The sequence below is a fragment of the Protopterus annectens genome, chromosome 1.part1, assembly GCF_019279795.1.
Source record: "Protopterus annectens isolate FY-2018-M chromosome 1.part1, PAN1.0, whole genome shotgun sequence".
NCBI classification, from domain to species: domain Eukaryota; kingdom Metazoa; phylum Chordata; order Ceratodontiformes; family Protopteridae; genus Protopterus; species Protopterus annectens.
The window spans coordinates 473,271,252-473,288,751 of NC_056726.1; the positions used below are offsets into that span (position 1 = coordinate 473,271,252).

Below are 17,500 nucleotides of genomic sequence, written 5' to 3' on the forward strand. Positions count from 1 at the left end.
TGGGCAAGGACTAACTGTGATGTGTCAAAAATGGGAGGTAGTTAAGAGGGTAGGAGGCAATATTTACATTTCGGTCCGAGGTAAGGGATCCTTTTTGGAAGCGAGATAGTGTCCCTTTAAAACCCGCATTTGCACGGTTTTGCGCTTTGCGCAGTGCTGTTTAAGCAGTTTTAAAGTATTCCCGGCTCCACAAAGTCTGCTCTTCAAATTTTCCCTTAGAACTAGTCAAACTCTCAAAGCAAGCACTCAGCCTTCCTTTTACAGCCCAGCACTTGCTCAAACTTCCCAAGTAAGCACTAACAAACTATAGCACTACACCCACTTATACTATTTAGAAGAACAAGGCTCCCTATTCATCCCTTCTGGGCAATCAATAAACCAGTTCTTTAAACTATTCAGGCATGTCCAAAGGGGCGGTTTCAGGTATACTCTCCAGTCCAGCTGGTGAATCTAGGAATCTTGAGGCAATGTTACAATTGCCTTATGTACACAGACAACTCTCTCCTCCTTCCAACAAACTCAAATGTATGTGAGAGATGCAACTATACAGCCAAACTGGAGGCCGAGCTCTCTCAACCCAAGACTGGCACAGTCAGTCAGGAGGAGAAGGAAACCATTTGCACCACACAACCAGTCTCACATAGACCAATCGAATCAGCAAACAAGACACAAACACACAAAAACATATTCGGAGGCTCTAAATAAAAATTTGCCAATGCAGCAGAGACCTCCAAAGCAGACATCCAAGCAACCGCTACCCCACAACAATATTCACGTATCACATACCTCACAAAGTCAGTGTGCCACACAATCGCAGCCCTTAAGGCTAAAAAACACACCAAATACACTAGTAATAGGAGACTCTGTTGTCAGGCACACTGACGTCCTGCTCACCAGACTGAACAAGGAGAAGGTCACTGTAAGCTGCCTGTCGGGTGCCAGGATCCACCACATAACACAAGCACTCAGTTCACTCCAAAGCAAGTACAAATATGACTCTGTCATTGTCCATGTTGGTGTAAATGACCTGAGACGTACCTCCCTGGACTACATGAAAAGAGACAGAGGAGATCTCTGATCATGTAGCCAAGGCCGGTATGACCCTGACCCTGAGTAGCATCTTGCCCTCACCAAGAATGATGCCACAGTATAAAGACAAAATGATCAATTTTAACAATTGGCTAAGCTACTGGTGTCATTCAAAGGGGATCTAGGGTCTGTCAGCCTGGGATGACATGCTCAACAAGCCACGTTGCTTCACTAGGGACGGCTTGCACCTGTCACCCTTAGGCTTTCGAATACTGGCTAAGGCTCGTGCCTCCCCCATAGTGCCTTTTTTAGGCAAGGCTCAAAAGACAAACCCACCTCCATAGACAACACAAGAAACAAAAAACTAAGGGTAATGCTACTCAACGCCAGAAGTCTAAACCTCAAGATGCACGCACTCAAGGCACTTCTCAGTATGGTGAAAATCGATATCTGTGCAGTAACAGAAACCTGGTTCAAGGCTCGAAAGCACCCCAGCACTACCAGGATATAACTCGTACCATGCTTTTTGGCTCCAGAACTCGGACAGAAATACAAAAAGCGGTGGAGTATCCATTTTCCATCAAGGATACCCACACCTCCAGGTTAGTGGCACTGCACGAGGCATCGGAGACCATCCATGTGCAACTAACAGTGGAGAAAACTGCTTTTCAGTTTGTAGCTTGCTACAGATCACCCACCTTGTCTCAGGAACTCCACTCGGCATTCCTGAGAAAACTGGAGAATATGAAGGTCTTACCGAACACCATGATATTGGGTGATTCAATTACCCAAACATTGATTGGGAAAACTACTCAAGTCCCAGCTCCTTTGCCCAATGGTTCCTGGAGTTTATAAACTTAAACACCATGGAACAACTGGTCACCACTCCCACAAAAGGGGACAATATATTGGACCTGGTCATCACCAACATGGGGACTCAATGTTCCATACCAGAGGTAAACCCCTCGTTAGTAAGATCAGACCATAAACTAATCACAATGGACATCCATATCCCGACCCCGCCCCCAGCCAAGGAAACCACTGTGAAAAATTTCTCAAAAGCAAACTTCACACTTCTCAAGACCGAGGTGGAAAGCTTCAAAGCCCCCGGGCTAATGGAAAATGCTGCCCAAACCGCAGAATCCTTTACAAATGCATTCTATGAGCACCTACAGGAATGCATGGCTCGAGCCATCCCAAGTAAAACCAAGACTCACTCCTCCAAAAACAGGAGACCAGTCTGGTGGACCCCGGCCATAACCTGTGGTGGTGGTGCTGCAGTAGCATTGTCGCCTCGCAGTAAGATGCTGTCTGGTTCGATTCTCAGCTAGAGTGTCTTCTGCATGGAGACATGCATGAATGGGTGTACCTTCATTGAAGGCTGTGCGTCAGGGCTGGTAACTCGGCATGTAAAAATCAACTACCAATCATTAGCGGATCGGAGTTCCGCTGTGGCGACCCCTAACCGGGAAAAGCTGAAAGACACAAACAAACAACAGAAGGAGGAAACTATTACATGATACAACAAAATCCCAAAAAGGGAAGGCATCCCTGATCAGTATTAGTAAGAAACTACGATCCCTCATAAAATCATCAAAGGCCAGCTTCGAAAGAAAAATCGCCAAAGACTCTAAAGATAATCACAAAGCCTTCTTTAGCTATGTCAAGAATCTAGGTGGCAACTCCCAGATCTGCTCTGAGCTGGTGCAAAATGGCAAAAAATACACTGAACCCACTGACATTGCCAACATCCTGGTGGGCAGGTTCAGTGCAAACTTTACCCCCCCCTTCCCTCCCGAAAGGGCCAGTGTCTATCCCAGAAGAATGTAGTCTCCCAGACATCACAGACGCACAGGTGAAAGCAGTCCTCTCCAAAGCAAAAAATACAACATCAATGGGACCGGATGGTGTCCCAGTCTGCGTCTTACATGAGCTCCAAAAAGAACTGAACCCTCACAAAGTCACTGTTCAAACTCAGCCTTACTACAGGATATGTACCCAAAGAATGGCGTACAGCAACAGTTATCCTGCTCCACAAAGGTGGCGCCACAACGGATCCCGGGAACTATCGCCCTATAAGCCTGACTAGCCTGGTCTGCAAAGCTATGGAGCGCATCATCATGGATCTCATAAACAAAGACAATGGGAACCTGCAGACACTGGACCCTACCCAATTCGGCTTTGTTAAAGGCAGACCTTGCCTCTTAAACCTAGTTGACTTCTTTGAGACAGTTACCAAGGCCATAGATGAGGGAAAGGTAGTCCACACAGCCTACCTGGACCTCACAAAGTTCTTCGACACAATACCCCACTCTGGCATTATAAATAAGCTTACCAGCTTGAATATCAACCCCATGTCACGAGATGGGTTGCAAACTGGCTCAGGGATAGAACCCACATGGTCAGAGTTGCGGGTGCCATGTCCGACTCCAAACCGGTTACAAGTGGCATCCCACAGGGCTCAGTCCTGGGACCCCTCTTGTTCGATATATACTTCTCTGAGGTACAGGCAAGCACGAGAGGACTGTGGCTGACCAAGTTCGCAGATGATTGCAAACTGGGAGTCATAATCAACTCTCCGGCTGACACAAGCATCCTAAAGAAGGGTCTTACAGAGACGGATATCTGGTGTCAGAACCATGGCCTCAAACTAAATGCCAAAAAGTGCACAGTCATCCCCTTTGGGAAAAACAATGTGCCCACAAACTACCACATAGGTGGTAATCCACTAAGTACGGAAGATGTAATGAGGGATCTGGGGACCCAAGTAGATAGTAACCTCTCCTTTGATAATCACATTGCCAAAGTGGTTATAAAAACCTTCTATATAGCCCACCTAATCATGAAAGGGTTCACATCTAGATCAAGAGAGGTCATTGTGCCCCTCTACTCATTGCTCATCAGGCCCATAATTGAGTACAATGCTCCATTTGGGATGTACCTTACCCGACACACCTGCAACAGCTAGAGAGACCCCAAAAGTTCCTCACCAAGAGGACTGTGGGCCTCAAACAGATGCCCCATGCAGCTCGACTAAAGAAACTCCAGTGCTACTCAGTTGCTTACCGCCTACTCAGAGGCGATCTCTGCCTGACGTACAAGGCCATGTCTAACCCGGAATTAATGGACATGCTCCACCTCAAGAAATCCAAATCCCTTAGAGATGCACGCTCCAGGGATTTAAACCTCAGCACAACAATAAATAGGACATGCTGGAGGGATAGATTCATATCCCATAGGCTTCCCTCGCTCTGGAATAGAATCCCAATCCATGTTAGGCAGAGCCCCTCAATGACCCTCTTCAAAAGAAATCTTGATGAGTGGATGGGAAATCATAAATTTACACCTGGGATCACTTCTATGGCCCTGCTGGACAGAGGCTCAGGAATCTAATCTAAAAGGGAGGCGAAAGCCAACATATTCTGGCTAGGCTTATAAATGCCCTAGGGCAGATAGCCTAGTACCTACCTATGACCCTACCTATGAATCTATCCCCCATTCTGGAATTATATCTAAACTCACTAAACTAGGTATAAATCCCTACGTCACAAGATGGGTTACCAACTGGCTCACTGACAGAACCCACACTGTAAAAGTTGCAGACTCCAAATCTGACTTCAAACCAGTGACAAGTGGTGTATCACAGGGTTCAGTCCTGGGACCTCTCCTGTTTGGTATTTACTTCTCTGAAGTACAGGCTAACACAGAAGGCCTTTGTCTAATGAAGTTCGCAGATGACTGCAAATGAGGAGCCATGGTCGCGTCCCCAAATGATGTGGACATCCTATAGAAGGCTCTCACTGAGACAGATGCCTGGTGTCAGAGCCATGGCCTCAAGCTCAATGCCAAAAAGTGCACTGTCATCACCTTTGGTAAAAACTCTGTACCCATGAACTACCGCATAGGCAGCAGTCTACTTAATGCCGAACGTGTGATAAGAAACCTTGGGACCCATGTGGACAGTAATCTCTCCTTTGATAATCACATCGCCACAATAGTCAGGAAATCCTTCTACATGGCAAACCTCATCACAGAAAGGTTCTCATCCAGGAAAAAAGAGGTCATTGTTCCTCACTACTCAACACTCATTAGACCCATTATAGAGTACAACGCCCCTTTTGGAATGTACCTCACAAGACATCTGCAGCAGATGGAAAGGCCGCAGAAGTACCTCACAAAGAGGATTACTGGCCTCAAACAGATGCTCTACACTGACCATCTCAAAAAACTCCAGCTTTACTCCGTAGCATATCGCCTACTCCGAGGTGATCTCTGCCTAACATATAAAGCTATGTCAAACCCACAGCTGTTGGACATGCTGCACCTAAAGAAATCCCAATCCCTCCAAGCTACACGCTCTAGCGACCTAAACCTTGTCATCACAATAAACAGGACATGTTGGAGGGCTAGATTCTTGTCCCAGAGACTTCCCATACTCTGGAACAAGCTACCCACCTATGCCAAGCAAAGTTCCTCATTAGCACTCTAAGAAAAATCTTGATGAGTGGATGGAAAATAGGAAATGCACCCCAGGGATCAATCCTGTGGCTCTGCTCGACAGGGGCACAGGAAAAGAACTTTCTTGGGTGGCATAAGCCAGGGAACCTTGTTGGCTAGGCCTACTTAGGCCCATTGGGCCAATAGCCTAGTACCTACCTATGAACCTTTGGGATATACCTCACTAAACACATCAAACAACTAGAAAGACCACAAAGGCTCCTAACAAATAAAATCAGAGGCTTGAAGTCCCTGAGCTACAAAGAAATACTGAAAACTCTTTCCCTTTATTCAATGTCTTACAGACTTTTCAGGGGAAATCTGTCTTACTGCATTAAAGACTTAGTTGCCCTGGACCTCTAGCTTTTCAACAGTCCAGTATCCAACACCCAATTTAATGTCTTATTATAGTTTAGTAAAGTCTTTTCTTTACTGCTACTGATCTTGGGTTGTGTCTGAAAAGGGTCAATAGACCAGCCCGCTTACCTGGTAAACAAATCGCATGCAATCAATAAACAAATAAATCGTCCAGAATTTTGCCTCCTATTTTGCCTCATATTTTTCCCTGTCCCTCATCGCATATTTGATTTTCTGTGAAATCACTCAGGACCATACCTCTCAACTCTCCAGAATTTCACTGAATGTCCAGATTATTGCCTCGTGTTTTTGACCTGTTCATCATAAAAGTTGTGTCCTCATAAAAGCTGTGGTTTTCTAGCAAATCACTGATTATTGTGCTTACTAAATAATGAAACATTCGATTCTGAGACTTCATATCCTTCACTAAATGCATGTAGTGCAAAACTGGTTATTGTAGTAGCTTTCTAAGTTTATAAGAGCAATATTTAAAATCTGTCCCTGCTTTTGGCCCCTTATCCCCAATTATTTTCGGGTTTGTCCAGAATTCTTAAGCAATAATTGAGAAGTATGCAAATGATTACAGTCAATCACTAATTACGCCACACATTAAAATTCCATACTTCTGTCGTTCAGTAAATGTGAGTTGATGCCAAACCTGTTCTGTTAAAATTTAAAAACAATAAGTAATAATTAAAATCTGTCTGTAGTTTGAGCCTTCTTTGCCCTGTTACTTTAAACTTTATCCAAGATTCTTGATGAAAGAATTGAGCTGTATGCCTCGGAAACACTAACACAGGGGTTTCCATGGTAACTGCGAGGTCAGGTAGCTGGAAAAAGATGATTACTCAAGTAGTCTTCTTCCGGCTGTCTGAGCTTGTGGTCATCTCGGAAGTGTCAATGTGAATGATTCCATATAATCGCTACTCCTGCTGCAGTTTCAGAGCACAATGGACAGTTGTTGAAAGTACAGGGGCTCTTGCCCCCTCCCCGGCCCTATGGTTCTGGCATCCACCTACCCAGTGAGCAAAACTATCACTGCAATGTCTAATTACAACTGCCAATAGTAAAAACACATATTAAAAGCTGAACATTAATGGCAATAATTCCTTGCAGCTTAGAATGGACACATGAAAACTGTCTGTATGCAAAGCAACATCTGTAAACCTCTGCCTTTCTTCTGTTTGGCTATCAGCTGAGATTGTCATGATAGCAAAACAGTCACCAATACATAAATCAATACATCAGTCCCCCTCTTCCCAGCAAAGGTACTTGGTGCATCTGAATGTATCAGTAATGACTCTCACCTTCATTTAAAAGGCTGTATTTACCATGTTACAGAAGACTTCATAACTGCACTACCACAATAATCTGGTTTGACTGCCAAACATTTTAGAAATTGTCTTAAGACTTCTTTGTTACTTCTTTACTGTCACTGGACTTTGATGTTTCTCCCCTAAAAATTCATGAAACTTTTTTGTAAAACAATATATTTAATGTATTCTGTGTCCTTTTTCAGTTGCTTCTATAGTTTAAACAATTATCAGTATCATGCCACAAGAAATAAATCACACCAAGAATAAAAGCCATCACAGGCTATTTGTTTGTGATAAGCACACTTAAGTTACCTAACAGAAGCAATCATTACAAAATAAAAACTCAGAATAAGAATACAGCATTATCTTTTCAGTAAAAGTTGCAGAAAACAAAAACAGCATGTTTTTTTAAATGTTAATCAAGCAAACATTTTAGGTCAGAATATGCGATGAAACTACCTGTAACAGGAAACAGAACAGGCATTTACTAAAAGTCAAGGAGTAAATGTGGCACATTTAACTTGGCATTTACCCACAGCTCATGCTAATTGATACTGCAGAAGCAAAAGAACTGGACATGCTGAGTCCTTGAAAAATTGAAGTTATGAATACCAGTACAAGAGCCCTCATTGAAGGGAGATGGAAAGTGAGACAGAGGCAAGGTGAATAGTGGTGGAGAGGCTGCTAAAAGTGAGGCTGAAGAGAAGAAATGGATGCGATTTTTTTCATTGCACAGAGTGGATGAGGTTTTGACATGGATCTACTTGTCAGTTCATTGAAGACCGTTAAAATGGGAATTTGTTGCACTGCGTTAAGATGACTGGGTCAATCCTTTATCGTGAAAACTGCTGCAGCAGCCTTCTGCAAGTAAGATTTATGGATTCCTTTGATTCAGCATGGGTGTGTGTAGGACAGCTTGTGCAAGTTAACAGGCTGTCTTGACAAGATTGATGACTGTTTCCTACAGAGAAAATCAAATTAAACTTCAAAAGTCTCTACAATAGCAATATTCTGGCTAAAATCTTTAAATCACTCTCCAAAAAAGGCAGATACACTTACAGTGGTATCAAATTCATATGAGCATGAGGACTTTATGATGACTAACCCACCCAGCTAAGGGCCACAGATTTCAAAACAAAAAGAAAATATTCAGTGCATCTAGGAATGCAGTGTACTAACTTCCTTCACTTGGAATTATATTGGTTTGTGAGAAGCTTGAGGTCTGAGGGCTATAAATTTCAGATTACGCAGAGTACTAAATAAAGTTCAGTGGACATGATAATCACAAAAAGTAAGTTCTGCAGACTTACTGAGTGGGTCTAAAATGTTAAATTATTCATATTCACAATTTAAACTTGTTTTACAACCAGAACTAAAAAAAGTTTCTTAATGGTGTATGTAAAGTGAGGAAGTTTTAGTGCACAAACAAGAGCTGCAAAAGGCGAAGACATTAGTAAGCAAAAAAAACTTTCTGATTTTTATACAGAAATCTCTGGAGCATCAACATTTTAAAATACTTTTCATATGTTTTATTTGCCAAAACCAGCAACCAAACAAAAATGTAGAACACTAAGTGTAAGATGAACCTTTAATGATATTAAACATAACTTTATTACTACGGTAGTGTATGGAGTATCAAAATTACACTCCAAAATTTGAGAAATGACAGGCTTGCTAAGCACATTTCTGACATGAGAAATGTGCTTAACAAGGTTTTATTAAGCATCCCTCACTACTGCTAAGCTCTAGTCTTGTGTTAGAGCATTAAGAATAGTCAGCGGTCATCAGAAAAGAGCAGAGGAATTTGAAAAGAGGTTTAGAACTTGTTACACACAGCACTCTGTCTTTTTTTTTTTTTTTTTTTGAAGGCTGAATTAAGTCTTCAACATGTTTTAAAGCTCTTTGCATTTCCTGCTGCTTTTCTGTGGTGACCACCTTTTGTGTGGTAGTGGTAAATGTGTTGCAACTTTCAAACCTGTAATACACTTAGCTCTAAACAATGTTTCTGCTATTGTAGTACATGGGAGCATGTAAAAAAATCCATGTATAACAAAGAGTTAAGATTAAGTCTGTCTAATCATAATCCAGCTTGTTGTGTGTTTGCAACACGAATGACAAGACTTATTGCTCAAGCTTCGCTCTTAAGTTGAACTTTGATATCCCTGTCTCAAACACATAAGTTGGTTATGATTGCAGACAGATCATAATACTCTGTATTTACTGAAAGTAACAAGAATAACGTTAACAGCATGATGCTTCACATTGCAGCCAAAAACCCAACTAAAGTGGTGAGATTATATGCGTTTTTTTTAAATACACTCAGTTTGTAAACTCTTTATACAAGATGCATGACAGTGTTATTCAAGGGAAAGGAAAATGTAGAATTTACTTAACACAGTGTAAGTTATGCAAGACGGCTTAAGGCATCATTTTTTTTTCATTTCAGTGCCCTCTTTCTCAGTTTGCATTAACATTCGTAGTAGATGAATATCTGTAAAGGATACTGTTTTATGAGGTGTGAAGCATTTTTGTGATTCAGCTGCATATGGTATGGAATGCACTCCACCCTAGAATTCAATCTGGAACAAAATAAAAATAAGAATTAATGGTTTTGATTGGGGAGCATATAAAACATAAAATTTTTTGGTAGATGTAACTCAAGACAACCCAGAAACAATCAGTCAATCAAAATATGTATATGGCAGACAAATATTATCAATGTCAATTCATTTCCAAAGAGAACATTACAAGCCCATGTGAAGTACATAGATATTCTGCATTTTGGGGTGTTGTTTCAAAACTACCAAAAATTTGAGTAACTGTCTAGTTTAATTTGTGTGTGTTGTATTCTCCAAGGCCTACTGATAAGCTTTTGTTCACCAAATATGCCCTATTAGCTCCCACGATGGAATCAGCTGATAATACTTGTAGCCAAGATTCTTTATCTGAGAGGTTATGATAGGTAAAATCAAAGCACTCTTCAGAGATGTTCGGTTTAACTGACCAAATGAAAAAATAAAACAGAAATTACAGACCTGGAGGGAAGTGACAGACCAAGCCTCCCAACACTCTATGGCTTTGCCCCTGTATCCCTTACTTAACACAACTATACAAATTAACATGAAGTCACATGACATCTGGTAAGTTACATAATTTCAACAAAATAGGATCTTGCTAAAGACCATCTCAACTATATCAACAGCAACTCTGCAGGTACAAGTTCTGCTAAACTGTTTCCCTGTTCTTTGCTCTCTATGTTCATTGCTGTCAGCTTGCTGTAAGTTGCTTTTATACATTTCATATTATTCTTTCATCCCAGATCATAGAAGAACAGTGTACATGAATACATAGTTTGAGTTCATGTAATGTGTATTTCCCTGCATTTGTTTTCCTGACTGTAATGGGGCATACCAAATTCCTCCCTATAAAAGGGAAACATGATTTAACAACACTAAGCCAGCAACAAATTCAAATAAAAAGAAGTTATGTACTCACCATAACGTTCCATCTGAGTTGTTGTTCTTCATTTGTCTTCAATCTGTGGGTTACTGGATCCGTCTCAGCACTGACTCGGCCGCATAACCAGCATCTGTTCCGAGTGCAAAGCTCCTCCCCTTACCCACAATGCCTGTTTCCTTCCTCCCTTCAGATCGAGTTTGCTGCCCAACTTAGCATTCCCACCCAACTCAATCCCTTGATCCATACCAAACGTCTGCCTAAGCAAAGAAGAATAGAGTATGAGGCACCCTAGAGTGACCACATCCTCTACTCGCTAGACCACCACACAGTCTGCACAAGGCAGGGGGAAGGAGGGAGGGACGGCTGAAGACAAATGAAGAACAACAACTCAGATGGAACGTTATGGTGAGTACATAACTTATTTATCTGAAGTTGTTGTCTTCATTTGACCTTCAACCTTTGGGACAGAGTCCCCAGCTACTAAACACCTGGGAGGCCCTCAAAGAAGGATGTTGCAGAGCACGGCAGAGGCAAAGAATGCTCTATTCCTGGATATGATGTCCAACTTGTAATGTGAAATGAAGGTATGAGATGAAGCCCAAGTGGCCGTAGACCAGATATCATCTAATGACACTCTGGACTAAAAGGCTGCTGAAGTAGCCATAGACCTGGTGGAATGTCCCTTCACCTGACCTGGCGGGCATAACCCCCTAACAGAGTATGCTAGAATAATACACTGGGAAATCCAACGGGAGATGGTGACCTTTGATATTGGTTTCCCCGAAAAGGGTTTAGAGTAGGAAAAGAAAAGCTGGTCAGACTTGTGAAAGGATTTGGTCCTGTGCAGGTAAAACATAACTCTCTGTGCACATCCATATTTTATACTCTCCCTTGTTTTGAAAGTTTGGGAAAAAGACCGGGAGATTAATCACCTGATTAATGTTGACATTGTGATCTGTAGTGATAGTAGGGAACAGATGGAGGTGACCCTGGAGAGATGGAGATATGCTCTAGAGAGAAGAGGAATGAAGGTCAGCAGAACTAAGACAGAATATATGTGTGTGAATGAGAGGGAGGATAGAGGAATGGTGAGGATGCAAGGAGTAGAGGTGGCGAAGGTGGATGAGTTTAAATACTTGGGATCAATAGTTCAGAGTAATGGTGAGTGTCAAAGAGAGGTGACGAAGAGAGTACAGGCAGGATGGATTGGGTGGAGAAGAGTGTCAGGAGTGATTTGTGACAGACGAGTACCAGTAAGAGTGAAAGGGAAGGTCTACAAGAGGGTAGTGAGACCAGCTATGTTATATGGGTTGGAGACAGTGGCATTGACAAAAAGGCAGGAGTTAGAGCTGGATGTGGCAGAGTTAAAGATGTTAAGATTTGCACTGTGTGTGACGAGGGTGGACAGGATTAGGAATAAGTATATCAGAGGGTTAGCCCAGGTTGGAAGGTTTGGAGACAAAGCCAGAGAGGCATGATTACGTTGGTTTGGACATGTGCTGAGCAGGGATGCTGAGTATATGCAAACAAGAAACAGACATGGAAACAGATGATCCGCTGTGGCGACCACTAACTGGAACAGCCGAAAGAAGATGATGATTAATGTTGGACTCTGAAGCTACCTTAGGAAGAAAAGATAGGTTACTACACAAGGATACCCTGTCCTTATGAAAAATCATATAAGAGGGCTTGACCGACAACGCTTGAAGCTCCAAAACCCTCTTGGCAGATGCAATAGCAACCAAGAAGGCTGTCTTCCAGGATAGAAATTGCTGATACACAGAGGCTGCGGGTTCAAAAGGAGATGAAACAAAAGCTTGCAAAACCAACATAAGATCCCACGGTGGTGTTGGGTCCTTCACCAGAGGCCGAAGAAGAAAGGTGCCTTTTAGGAAGGCTTTCCAAAGCTTAGGGGATGTTAAGGACGCCATATTATCACTGACAAGAAAATTGGAAATCGCTGCCAGGTGGACCCTGACTGTGTAGGAACTGGCCCTTTGCTGGAAGATTCCTGCCAAAAATTCCAAAACTGCTGAGACCGGCACGGTGAAGGGATCTAGGGCACGCCGTCAGGCCCAGATCAAAAAATGTTTCCATTTGCTGGAGTACACCTTTCTAGTGGAAGACTTATGAGCCGCAACAAGGATCCTTTTGACAGGTGAAGATAAATCGGGAGTCCTGACTCTAACGGGAACTGCAACAGACTAGGTGTAAGCTTCAGACTGTCCAGATATGGATAGGGAATCCCTGCAAACTGAAATAAGATCTGGAACTGGATCTAACGTTCATGGTGGAGCCACCAAATGAGACCACAGAGAGGGGGAACCAGACCTGACGAGGCCAGAATGAGGAAATGAGGATAACCAAGCTCCCTAGCCTGTGAGCTTTCTGAAGGAATTTTGGAATCAAAGGATGTGGAAGATAAGCCATACAGGAGGCAAGGGGGGCCAAGCATGAATCAGAGTGTTTCTAGGGGCTTCCCCCAGTAGGGAGTTCAGAGCGAAGAACTCACTGCATTTCATGTTGGAAGGAGAGGCAAAGAGATCACAGCAAGGCTGACCCCACTTGAGAAAGATCTGTTTCACTACTGAAGGATGCAGAGACCACTTGTAAGGCATCAGAATAGACCTGCTAAGCCTGTCCGCTAGAATGTTGGACCTCCCCAGAATGTGCAGTGCCACCAGAAAATGGCCGGTGGACCTCGTTCACTCCCACACTCTCATGGCTTCGCAACACAGATCATAAGATCTGGTTCCCCCTGCAAGTTGATGTACCAGACCACAGACATATTGTCCATCTGGATAGCAATCGTCCCTGAGGAAGATGGGCATGGACAGCCTGCAATGCTAGAAGCATCGCCCTCATCTCCAGGATGTTGATATGCGATCTGGTCTTGCAGGGGGACCACATGCCTTGGACTGTCCTTCCCAAGCAGTGTCCCCCCCAACCCTAGTAGGGAGGCATCCGTAGTCATTGTGGTCAAGGGGAGGGCGGAAGAAAGAAGGTACCCAGTGCCAGATCTGGAGAATAAATCCACCACAGAAGAGAGTCCCTGCACACGTAAGAGACTCGAACAGGATGAAACAAAGGGAGATCTAACATGGACCCCATTGGACCATGAGGGTTCACTGAAGAACCCTCATGTGAAAGCATGCCATGGGCATGAGACTGATCGTGGCCGCCATGGACCTGAATGCCCTTAAAACCATTTCTGCTGTCTGTGTCTGAGCTTGGAGAATGCAAAAGACGTGTAGCTTCAGAGACTGAATCCTATCCAATGTAAGAAAGACTTTGGTTTGAACTGTGTCCAACCAAGCCCCAATGAAGTCTAACACTTGAACCGGGGCCAGGGCCGACTTGTTGAGATTGATGGTAATGCTCAACCGGTGGGCTAACAGAAGAAGGGAATCTCTCGCATGATTGAGCTGATGCCTGGATGGGGCGGCAAGGAGCCAATCATCCAGGCAGGGGAAGACCTGTATGCCCTGAAATCTCAGGTGAGCCGCTACCACTGCCATCACTTTGGTGAACACCCTGGGGGCTGTGATGAGACCAAAGGGGAGTGCTCTGAACTGATCATGATTGGCTCCCAGCCAGAAGGGGAGGAACCTCCGACAGCGCATGTCCATTTTGATGTGGTAATATGCATCTTGGAGGTCGATCGAGCACATCCAATCATTCCCTTGCAGGGACGGCAGGATAGATAAATGTTGATCATCTGGAATTTTGTCTTGGCCACAAACCGGTTCAAGGTGGAGAGATCTAGAATGGGTCTCAAGTCCCCCATCTTCTTTGGCACCAAAAAGAACCTGGAATAAATGCCTAACCCGGACTGGTCTGGGGGGATAGGTTGGATGACTCGTTTTACTAGCAACTTTGCAATTTCCAGTGCTGCATCCTCCCTTTGCATGAGTGGAACATCTGGGAGGTGTCTGGGTGGATGAGGTGACAAGAGAAAGGGGACTGAATAGCCTCTGGATATAATTTGCAACACCTAATGATCTTTTGTGATGAACTCCCACACTATTAGGTGTAGCGAAAAGTGACCCCCGACTGCCTCCAGAGAAGAGCAGCCGGGCAACCCTTCAGGGCTGCTGTGCGAGTCTCTCGGAGAAAGGGTCACAAGACCCGATTACTCAGACCCCCTCTACCTCTAGGGTCGCGTCTTATCAAATCCCCCTCTGCCACGGAGGGAATGAGAGTCCTGAGAGTAGTGCTGAGATTTTCGAAACCACGTCTTCTTGGCCCCCCACTGATTCCTCAAGAAGGTTTGTGAGAGGCCGAAAAGCAGATCCCGATGGCAGACAGAGTCTTCCCATCCTTTTCACTCTGGACTAAGGTGTAACATACCGACTTGCCAAAAAGGGTGGAACCGTCATACGGGGTATTTGTAAAAGACACCTTGAAGGGTTCCAAAAGGCACAGAGCCAGAGCTAGGCATGGCGCCTGATGGCAATGTCTGTACTGGCAGCTCTAGCGGCACCCTCAGTAGCATGTGAGAGGAGATGCATAGAGGTGTTAGCGATAGAAGTGAGGGTGACCATACGAGAGGAGAAAGCTTTCTTGTCCTCCACCGACATGGACCCAGTGGTAGACGCAGCGACCTCCATGACCAGGTCTTGCTGCAGCCTAATGATGTGTGCCATATAATTCAGCGCCACACAGAGAAGGTGACTGAAGCATACACCCGCTTCCCAAAATGGTCCATCGTCCTAGACTCTTGGTCAGGAGGGTGGATCGTGGAGCTCCCCTGAGCAAGCTCCTTCTTAGTAGTGGCTGCTCCCTTAGTCCAATGGGTTCTGTCTGAAGGGGACTCAAAACCTTGTCAGGGCATTTGGGAATGGGCTCCACCATGTCCAGTTCCTTCCATGCCTGAGATATAATAAGATCTACCAAAGGATCTGTGGGAGGGGACACCCAGGAAGTAGAAGGTCCTGTGTCAAATGCCTCCAGGAACACAGATTCATCAGAGTTATGTTTTGGGGCAGACCACCCCCCATGCTGGCGTAGGATTTCCATGATGTCTCCAAAGGAGACATCCTCGGGGGGGGGGGGTGACTGGGAGGAACCTTCTCCTTCCTAAAAATCAGTATCTTCCATGAGGGACTCCGGGGGGGGGGGGGAGTCCAAGTGCCTTCTTTTGCATGTACGTTTGTGAGGGATCTCCTCAGTAGGGGTCTCTGGGAAGGACTTGCCAATGTCTTGCTGCTCCCAAGAGGGAGTGCCCTGGGGCAAAGAGGCAGCAGGCTGTCCCTAAGATGGTAGAATGGCCAGATCCATGCCAGAAACAGAAGCAGTGCACGGGGATTAAACACTGCACAGATGGAACAGGAGGTGTCCAGATGGGCTGCCCCAAGACATTCAACACACAGAGTGTGGCCATCAGTTGGGGAGAGCTTGTGGCCACACTCTGTGGACGTTCGCAAGCCTGGTTTGGGGAGTTCACACATACTCTCAAACACACGGCCTAACAAACTCGCTCACATAGGGAACACACACGTGAGAAAGACAGGAAAGAAAAGAGTTGTTTTTTTTTTTTTTGTAGTAACCAACGCAGAGTGCAAGGGGAGGTAGAAGAAACAAGAAAAGGGAAAACATAGATAACAATAGGCAAAAAAGACGTTCACTTACCCAAAATTTTAGCAGAGAGCATGGATCCTGATGCAGACTAAAGCACTGCAAACAATATCTGAAGGGAGGAAGGAGACAGGGGCATTATTGGAGGAGCTTTGAGTTTGGATCAGATGCTGGATATGCATCCAAGTCGGATCTGACACAGATCCGGTAACCCACAGGTTGAAAATTAAATGAAGACAACTTCAGATTTACATATTAACATAATGATGAACTAAGGAATAAGACAACATGATGAACTAATGGTGGTCAGTAGTTATATGACTCTTACAGCTCTCTCTGAACTGCATGACAATGGAGATAAAAAAGAACACGACACATTGTGGGAATAAGTTAATAAGGGGTTGCAGTGTGGTGAATGATCTTACACTGGGGAAGCAGCAATTAAGTCTCAATGCCAAAAGTTTATATACAACTTTCTGAATATTAAGTTAACAGGAAGTACAAAGAACAAAGGTGCACATTTTAACATAATGCCCTACTAAATTAGTAGTATTCAACTTGTAATTAACCAATAATCCAAAATAAGGCAAAAAACGAGGTGACTAAAACAAAGTAAAGTAACAGAAAGCCTCGTAGAGTGAAACAATCAAGCCCCGTAACGTAGCAGATTACCTTTTATTAAAGTAAAATAAAAAACATTAATGTAGTTAAAATTCCGTTTTCTTTTACACAACTTCATCAGATGTGGGCTGAAACACAGATCATCATTTTAAATACTCCAGAATAAATGACATCACAAATTAATTATCCAATAAAAATCCATTAAGAGTCAGGCAAATGTTTTCCCTCTAACATTTTAAAAAACACAGAATCAAATCCTAAAACAACACTTTAAAAATAAATCAAATAATGTAAAAGTACACCTGTAAAATTCTCGGCAGTAAAACATAATTAAAAATATAATAATTTAATCCTTAAAAGCATTTCTTTTTTAAAAAACATATATTTTATGTAACAACATACCCCCTACATTAATAAGTGCTTAATGTGCTATATGCATAACAGTAAAACCAAAGGGAACAGCCATGTATGTACTTATAATTTGGCCACTCTAAGTTTTAAAAGTCGGGCAAGGGAAACATGTTCATTTAAACCCGGTTTCCTGGGTCAATTGCCACCACAATTCTCTGTATTCGATGGTTTCTTCCCACATGCCCCCTCTTTTATCCATACTAATTTTTTCCAAAACAAAAAAATCTATAATA

The 17,500-nt window shown here is 43.5% G+C and overlaps 1 protein-coding gene across 2 annotated transcripts in view; it reads right to left on the minus strand.

Annotated features, from left to right (window-relative positions):
- MOCS3 (molybdenum cofactor synthesis 3) overlaps positions 1-17,500 on the minus strand; it is an 851,577-nt gene that overhangs the window by 511,836 nt on the left and 322,241 nt on the right. For both annotated transcript variants that reach the window (XM_044076166.1, XM_044076158.1), the window contains exon 5: positions 9,704-9,778. In XM_044076166.1, the coding sequence (XP_043932101.1) occupies positions 9,704-9,778 (75 nt within the window). The remainder of the gene's footprint in view (positions 1-9,703; positions 9,779-17,500) is intronic.